We start from the raw sequence: 9,063 nt of genomic DNA, 5'->3' as shown, positions 1-9,063 counted from the left end.
TGATAGCTGTAACAAACAATAGACAATCTGAATGAGACAATGTAGTGAGGCACATCTTAAACAATGAGCTTTCCTTAAAGGGATAGTTCACCCAAAAATAAAAATCCTGTCATCATCTACCAACTCTAATGTTGTTACAAACCTGTATACATTTCTTTGTTCCGATGAATACGAAGGAAGATATTTTAAGAAATGTTTTTCAACCAAACCGTTCGTGGAAGTGAATGGGGCTCATGAATGGTTTGATTTCTCAGCTTAAAAACTATTAGTATTTGTGATTTTTTTTTTTAAAGAAATATCATGAACATAATAGGTTGTATAGGTTTATATAAATGTATTTTTGAGTCATGAGTCAGCAGTGGATTCCTCACATGCTTGTTTGGCAGCATCCTATGCATAATTTATCAACTATTACAACAATGTCTTAGTTTTACATTTTACACTTACTCATTTGGTGTTCATCCAAAGCCACTAACAAATGTCAAAGCAATTTATCATGCCAGCAACATCGTGCACACATTATGAGTATTAGTACATAAGCTTAGACATGAAAAGCAAAAAGATTTTTTGTGTTTTTGGAGTTTAAGATGTTTATACTGTTTAAGTTGTTTATAGGTAAAGAGAAAGAGGGCGGAGATGTGTAATATTTATTACGTATTCGGGTAGTTTCCCAGGCCTTAGTTTAATTAGGAAATATAACAAACATTCCTTATTAAAACATTTCTTGTGTGCATTTTGAGGCAAAACAAAGGACACTGATGGATTTTAGGATATGTTGTTGTTTTAGAAGTTTTTTGTTTTTGTTTGGATAGTTCTTACATTTTTTTAAGTCTAGGACTAGTCTAATCCCTGTTTGGGAAACCACACCATTATGTTTTACTGATATTTAATTCAGTTCAATTCAATAGGTAAAAAATATTTTGAAACTTTAAATATTTCACTTATTTTAATGACTAAAATAGTTTATTCCACATTTTCATATTCTCTTATTACAAAAACTCTAAATTGTGACAACCAAAAAGTATCTTTTGGGCTTTTTCTACAGCATGGAGAAAAGACAAGGAAATAATCCTATTTCGTTTTCTTAGTTCATAAAAATTTAACAAACTTAAAGGAACAGTATGTAGGATTGTGGCCAAAACTGGTACTGCAATCACACAACTGGTGGCCAATACACAAAATGACAACATAAACATCAGTTGAGGGCTGCAACTCCACTTTTTAAATGACAATATCCTGACCAGACCACTGTTGTGAGTAATATAAGTATTTGGAATGAAAATGATTTCTTAATGTCTAGTGACATATCAGGGCCATTTTATGATTAATTGATATAAATTTCTTACATACTGTTCCCTTAACTTACACTGTTACCAAAGTAACTAGGCATGCAGGTAAGTTTGATTATCTTTAAATAATTAAAAATATGTTTAGTTTTTGGACCCTTTTAATGAAAAGTGACATTTGCTTTAAAACATATTTGCTTTAAGATATTCAAACTATTACCATAATGTATTTTATTAGTTATTTTATTTAATAGTAAACACACCCCAATACAAAAGAATGACTCATGGTAGAATACAGAGTGATGTGTCCATTTACTGCACAGGTGTCTGTGGATAGAGTAAGATTATTCTCCTAATCCATTTAGTCTGTCTAAATCTCCTTCCATCAATCCTCTTAAATCAATAGGTGCCACAATAAAGCTACCTGGCATCAAATTGTGCTGGCTTTTATTGTGTTAAATCTCTCTATTGGAAGTACAAGAATAAATGTATTTATCCATTTTTATCCACACATGTAATAACAATCTATGGCATTATCATACTGTTGTAATGACTGAAATCCAGGCTAAAGTCTTATTAACTAATTATGAGATTAGGGGCATTATGATTTCAATCTTTGACATGGCCTTACTCAGTCAGTATTAAAAATATCAAAGTTAGATTTTTTTTTAAATGTGTTTTACATTATGACTCAGGCAAGGTCACATTTTTTGTGCAATGAAAGTTATTTTGGGGTTCAGCAGCTTTATTGTATCTGGAACCTCTTTGTGAAATATTAAATATTAAATCACATTACGTTCAAATAAACTGTAATTCAAAATCAACAAAGATTTATTACCCCAATCTGAATCACTCAGTAATCACCAAAGAGGAGAAGAAATTATGTCTATGGATGATAACTAATTAGAAATAATGTGATGCCACAGAACAGTGATTATGCAAATAAGTCCAAAGGCAGTTTGTTTAAGAATGATCTTAATACTAAGTAAATTTGCATGTATTTCACATTTTTTCACAAATTATTTGGTGTACCATACAGAAAAAGCAAAACATTAGAAAGAGACATGTGTCTATTTTTTATTATTTAAATACGAAATAAAAAACTAAGGCATCAATACAATATATATCCAAGATACATTTTTACAACATTTATAGACAATATATATCTAATGCATTAATGCCTTTCCTCTAATAATACTTCTACAGTACATGAAATGTAGAAATAGTACAAATAAAACATTTTTATTTGTTTATTATTTTTTATATCAGTGTGTATGATTGCTTTACAGCCCTCCTGCATCTGAAGAGCTGTTAAAATATAAAATAAATGTATAATGCATTCAAAGGCTTCTATACAACTCAACAGTTTCCAGTATGAAGGCAATGGTGCAATTGTTGTTGGGTTTTTTTTTTGGGAGGGGGGTTCCCATACAGAGTGAGTTTAACCCTAGTCCCAGACTAAAATGCATGCTTGAAAACAGCTTGCATTTACATATTAAAAAATATATCATTGCCATTGTTTTACACACCAGCAATGTACAGTAAGGTTTGTTTGTAAAAACTACTTAACCTACTAAGACCCAATTTGTGGTTTGTCTTTTTTTTTCAGATTTATACCAGCCATTTCTGGGTTAGGAAGAACCAATAAATATATTAACCAAATATTTGTCTAAAAACATGAAGCAGTGTAATTGTCCATGTTTGTGTTCAGCAGGTTCCAGTTACACAGAATTAAGTATTATGGTGCAAACATAAAAAATTAATGTCCACATATGAGGTTAAATGTCCTGATACCCAAGGCAGAGCGCTAGCTTAATCTAAAATCTGTCTAGGAAACTGCCCATAATGTGCCACATCCCTCGGGTGAGATCAAGAGGTGGGTCATAGACAGAGTTAGTCTGGTTTACTAAACAGGTCCAAGTAATAAATTTTCAGCAAGAAAGCTCCTCTCTTCAGATAATACCATACTGGGCGAGCTCATGCAACTCCAGATGGCTGAAGGCTTCCCAGGGACACACCACTGTGATGTCTGTGTATGAGACAAGTTGGCAAAAAAGAGCCATGATCAGACAGAGTAAAGGGGTTTAGCATAACATTACACAACTTGGTGTAATGTGATCTGTACACAAACAGCGTTCGTACTACAAACTTACCAGTGCCAAGACCGTCCATTCCTGGAATCTCATCTCCAAATCTAGTAAGAGAAGATACAGAAAATTATTATATTTTTAAGTCCTAAAGAATAACATAACAGGTCATTTTATGTTCTTATATTAAGTACAAGCATGTGATGTACAGAAAAATTGAAGACATACAGGTTTTGAATGACATGAGGGTGAGGCTGATGAAAGAATTGAACGTTTTGGTTGAACTATCCTTAAAAATGTTGGGAACTTACCCTTTGACTCCCTTCTTGGGAGGTTTGCTTTTGAATTGTCTTGTCATCCTCTGTTTGAATTTATGGGGTCCTCTTCTAGGTGTGGTTGGACCTCCGAGTACTCTCGTTGGGATGTCATGTGATTCGCTGAGACTGTCTGTAATATTTCCTGAACTCATCTTGTACACTTCCTTACCTTCAGAAATAAAAACTCTTCTGGACTTTTATGTTTGTAGTCCTCCTCTGTTTAAATATCGATCTCTCTTGTTGTGTGTCTGAGCTAGTTAAGAAAATCTGGTTTAAGTACTCTCTGGCTGACCTGTGTTTACGTCAATGGGCAAATACAGATTGGCACAGTGACACAGAAGCAGTCTCTGTTCCAGATTAAGTCAGTCAAAGAACCTAGATTATTCCAGGCTGTAAACAAAAAACGGCATTCATTAATAATTTTTTTCAATGGTCAAAAATTTTTTCAATATATATGAATATATACCTGCATGAAAAAGTTATGCAAAACATACAGCGGGGAAAATAAGTATTTGACACATCAGCATTTTTATCAGTAAGGGGATTTCTAAGTGGGCTATTGACACACAACATTTCCACCAGATGTAGCCATCAAGCCAAATATTGAATTCATACAAAGAAATCAGAACATTTAAGTATACAAGTTGAGTCATAATAAATAAAGTGAAATGACACAGGGAATAAGTATTGAACATTTTTAATAGCCCATTTAGAAATCCCCTTACTGATAAAAATGCGCAGCCTGTCATGCTGTCAAAAATGCTGTCAAATACTCATTTTCCCCACTATAACTATAAAAAACCGGTTTACTAAGGAAAAATGTGTGTTAGTTTTCAGCCCTGTAGTATGTACCATATTAAAAGTGTTCAAACATTATTATTCTTATCACTTGATGAGTGGGGCTGCTGACGTTCAGCATGACGTAAGCAACACATGCTCTCTAATTTACTTTAAGTTAAGTCCCTGACATAGAGACTGGGAATGATGATCAGCTTCGGGCAGCATTATGACCGTGCCATAGTACTTGAAAGGCAGTGGCACCTTCCTATTTTCAGTGAAGATGAATTCAGACAAATATCGTACCATACAACATTTCACATAATATATTAATTGTTTCATTTAAAGGAACACACAGTCATCCCCATTTCATGCGTTTGGTTCTGGATCACTTTTCAAGTTAGCTTCACCTTAAGTTATACACTATTGCTTTCAGCTGAGGTGCAAAGAAAGAATCAGTGTGTAGCAGGATGACGTGTATCCTTGCTATTGGTTGACGCAGGGTAAAACTGCCAACCTATTAGAGTACACTTCAGAGGGTATAAGAGTCCTGAATTGTCCGTGCATGTGGGACGTCACCCAGTGGTACCGCCCTCCCGGCAACGCGGGTTTTTATGAATGAACGGATAATGGTTCTCAAGTGTGCTTCCTCATCTCGGTGTATGGCGGTGGTGGTAATTTCCTGGACAAATTCTCCTTGGTAACATGTAGATTACACCTTAAGGGTGTCCGCAACCAAATTGAATGGGGCGGACTGTAAATCGTCAGAGATGACCGCGCTGCTGCCTTGCCTGGGTTTCATTCACTCCAGTTCGGATATTCATGTCTGACTATGGGCGAATTACGTCGTCCGGTGTTCCGGCTATGGGGCCATTTATGAGGGTTGTGAAAGCACATGAGTTTTTCCTCTGATTGCCCCGTGGCTTGACATGAACTGATTACTTTCAGCTGTCGTTTTGTTTGTTTGTTTGGTTATTTGTTTTTATTAAATCCTTTGACTGTTTTTGTTTATTTGTTTTGGCTATTAATGTTTATTATTCGATTGTTAATGAGCGTCTTGATTTTGTATTTTTGTTTTGTATTGAGTGGGAAACGTAAGCTAGGGATCGATTACACAACTGGTTGATATTTTGCACTGACTTTGCTGTGGTATAGTGTGTGGGGTGAAAACACGATCCCTGCCTGCAGCCTCCACTTTATAATTTATTGTGTTTGTCCCTTTGTGTCCGGGATAATGATCCTTTTTAATGTGTAAAATAAATATTTATATTTCCTACTTTGTGTCCGTGTCCTCCTCGCCCCATATTTGACAAACGAACCTTTTGTGCCTTGATTTAATTTCCCGGTATAGTCCGGGTGGCGTAGTCGGACAATTTAATTTGTAGTTTCCTTTGTACACCACATCGCCACAAGTGCATGCTTGTATTTGTGTTACAGTTTGTTTACATATTGTTCAAATGTGTCACTCACTACACAAGTTTATATAATTACATGTGAATATTATTATAATTTTTTATTTACACAAGAATATAATTTGTATTTACAAATACACATATAGGAGATAAACAACCTAACATCTTATATTAAGATTATTAAGTAAGTGGTGTTTGGTGTTTCATATAAGGTTGTGGACAGTGGTGGATGTCCACAGTTTGAGTATAGACTATGGGCGTAAATGTACCAATTCAGTTTTAAACACAAGGGGGCAGTAAGAATCTTAATAAGAAGTCACCGCATATTCTTGCCTGTCAAGAAAAAGGTTTGTTGAGAGATAGCAACTGTGGCCTGGGGCTAAACTTCTTCAGCATTTCTCTCGTGCTTTTTCTATGGTAGAGGAGGAGGAACTCCCTAATTTTTTAAACATAAAGACATGCACAAGAGAAAACAGACCAGTCAATCCACCTTAACTTCAGCACTAGCCTACACCAAGATCATTGCATTTTTTTACAACATAGTTAACAGTATTAATTAATGATACATTGAAAGTGAGTCACTGTGTAAGTGTGAAAATTGTTAAATGTTACCGTAAATAAATGTTGTTTAAAATTTGAATAAGAATTTTTTTAAAGTCATTGGACGATATAGGGCCTAAATGTGGACTAAAACACAGCCTGGTGCAATAATTGGCTAATACTGTCGAGATTTAAAGTGTTAGGGATTGCTAGGCGTCACAGATGAGACATAAATAAAAATGACATAAATATGGATATGATTTGCATAGTATTTACTATTTAGATGTTTAGAAATAATATTAGGTTAAGTCTTGTATTTTATATTATTGCATTTTAATGATTTATTTTTTTTAGAGCTTGTTTAAAATATCTGTTTGCCGGAGGTGTTTGTGGACTTTATGCAGCGACATGAAGTATGACATCATATGCATGACGTAAAAATATCGCGAGAGTCATTCGAAAGCCCAACGTACTCCTGGTATTCTGATGTCATAAACCGATCGGTTGCGCAGCATCGCAGCATTAAGTTAAAAACGCCTTTGTTTAACATAAGAGAAAAGGCTCTCGAGGAATTTACAGACATGTTGAGACAGATACGTTATATTTTAAGCAGATGAGTTTGAACACAAATCATATTGAGGAGTTCACAGTTTTTTGTGGTGCAAATACTTCATGAGGCGAAACATGGCGGAAGGTGTAGCAGAAACAGATATTAATCTCTTTTTCGTTAATCGTCATTTTATTATCATAATGCAATGCATAAATTAAATATAAAAATATAAGTTAAATTTACAGTGCTATATATTTTATTTGTCACTTTTATTTTACAATTATATCAGTGATTCGGTCGCACTAAAAAATATTTTAGTAGGCCTAGCCTATAGCACTATACTTTGATAATTTATTCTACTACTGTAGTATACTTTTATAGCTGTGGCAAGGTTAAAAAACTCTTGACATATATTGCAATTTTACTACAGTTCACTAGTATCCTACATTCTGAAGTATACCGTGTAAGATCCCCAAGAAGTGTTACTTAATTTTGCCTTATCTGTAATGTAACTTTGTGGCAGTTTCACAACAAGCCTGCATACATGTGTTAGTGCTGTTGCGCGCAGTAAAGCAGATATAGTGCAGCTGAAAGTGTAAGTGGGGTTGAGTTGTGATTGGTAAACACTGTTTCCTGGTACATTCATGATCTGAACGCTCTTCATCGGGGTCGGACATCCGCATTCACTGCTTTGATAGACGACACGGTAAGACTCTTTCACTTGATCAAAGTAAAACTTCTCTGTTTGCAAAGCTATAAACAATTTCTTTTGAGGGAGTATTACAGAGTCTTCAATTGTGCACGCTTTTAATTCATTACAGCGCAGCAATGTTATTTTTTTATTTTAGCATAACCAAAATTACATTTCTGCAGACTGCTGTAGGCTATCTCTTGAACTGGGGGGTTTTAATAAACTTAGATTTATTTGAAGTTAAACATATCTACGTGCGTGTGCTTATTTGACCTATATATTTAAATGTATCCTTTTGTTATGAATATATATAAGGTATTTTGTTATTGTGCTTAAATAAATTCACTGACGCCACATACAACCCTCACTAGCACCTTCCTCTTACTTTCAATGTACTTTTTTGGTAAAGTCGTACCCAACCAACCACATCCTCTCTTAACGAAGAGTAGAGAGATCCTGTTCTGACTGGCTCCTGCATGCACGCACCGTCACTCACTATATGACTACTTTAAATACATTTTTAAATACATTTATCTTGGTGTTTTCAAAAGTGAAAATATTTGCAAAGTATTTATTAAATTGTGTTTCTTCTCACTGATTCAAGTGTTAACCTACCATTGTGTCTTTAAATAGCTTTCAGATCATAAATAATTTTATGACAGAGTAGATATTCAAAGATATTGTTAAATGACGTATCTTTTCCTGTTTTTGTTTTGCTCTTATATCTAACATTGTGCAACCTTAACTGTTTCACAATGGTTTTGCATTAGGGAAGCTGTTTTTTGCACATACTCGAATACATGGTCTGTGCTGTATACCGTATGATTATGTTGTTGAGCATCTTTATAGCCGAACTAGAATGCTTTACTCAGCACTAGTGGATCTATTGCTGTTTTATTGCAGCCTCAGGAGTATTCGGAAATGATACGTTTTCTTTTATGAAAGCTCATTTTGCATCGACATGGTTTAGAGGGCTGTAAAATCATTGGAGACTTTTCACGATACATTTTAGCCTCGTATTGATGAGCGCTGTCAATGGCATACTGTATGTCATGGGCATCACTGCGCTGATAAACAGCCCATAAAAGCATGCGGCTGAAATGATTTTCAAAGAGATGAAAACTGTCTAGGTGTTTTTATGGTACTTTGATATTCCATTTAGTTCTATCTGAACAGTTGACTGGCCTCATTTCTTTCAATGCTAAAAAACACCCCCAGTAATACACACAGGGAAGTAGCGCAAAAAATATATAAAAATGTCTTGACAGATCTGTGAAGAGGAAGCAGTGTGTATTAACTGACAGACCTTGATACAGAAGAGCTCTGTGTATTGATTAAGACAACCCTCTCACTTCCTTAATAAGGCACTCGTTTTTCAGGCCAGGGCTTGTGCTGAGCTTTTG

The 9,063-nt window shown here is 34.8% G+C and overlaps 2 protein-coding genes across 2 annotated transcripts in view; one reads left to right on the top strand and one right to left on the bottom strand.

The window, feature by feature from the left end:
* Positions 1-2,349: 2,349 nt before the first annotated feature.
* Positions 2,350-3,959, bottom strand: LOC129436188 (retinal cone rhodopsin-sensitive cGMP 3',5'-cyclic phosphodiesterase subunit gamma). The gene is made up of 3 exons (XM_055194158.2): positions 3,685-3,959; positions 3,440-3,480; positions 2,350-3,315 (listed from the first exon to the last, which is right to left on the bottom strand). The coding sequence occupies exons 1-3, from the start codon at positions 3,840-3,842 to the stop codon at positions 3,239-3,241; spliced, it is 276 nt and encodes a 91-aa protein (XP_055050133.1). The 5' UTR covers positions 3,843-3,959; the 3' UTR covers positions 2,350-3,238.
* A 3,562-nt stretch (positions 3,960-7,521) lies between these two features.
* The window catches only part of arhgdig (Rho GDP dissociation inhibitor (GDI) gamma), a 34,356-nt gene continuing 32,814 nt past the window's right edge, over positions 7,522-9,063 (top strand). Inside the window, exon 1 of the mRNA XM_055194157.2 lies at positions 7,522-7,675. The gene's annotated coding sequence lies outside the window, so the exon portion shown is untranslated. The remainder of the gene's footprint in view (positions 7,676-9,063) is intronic.

Source organism: Misgurnus anguillicaudatus, chromosome 19, assembly GCF_027580225.2.
Source record: "Misgurnus anguillicaudatus chromosome 19, ASM2758022v2, whole genome shotgun sequence".
Classification (NCBI taxonomy): Eukaryota; Metazoa; Chordata; class Actinopteri; order Cypriniformes; family Cobitidae; genus Misgurnus; species Misgurnus anguillicaudatus.
Note: the sequence above shows the minus strand (reverse complement) of the source record. Positions and strands in the feature narration are given on the sequence as shown.

Coding starts and splice junctions, on each gene's coding strand:
- LOC129436188 (XM_055194158.2), bottom strand. CDS start 3,842: ATGAGTTCAGGAAATATTACAGACAGTCTCAGCGAATCACATGACATC. Junction 3,481..3,684: donor CCCAAGAAGGGAGTCAAAGG/GTAAGTTCCCAA, acceptor TTCTCTTACTAG/ATTTGGAGATGAGATTCCAG. Junction 3,316..3,439: donor AATGGACGGTCTTGGCACTG/GTAAGTTTGTAG, acceptor TCTCATACACAG/ACATCACAGTGGTGTGTCCC.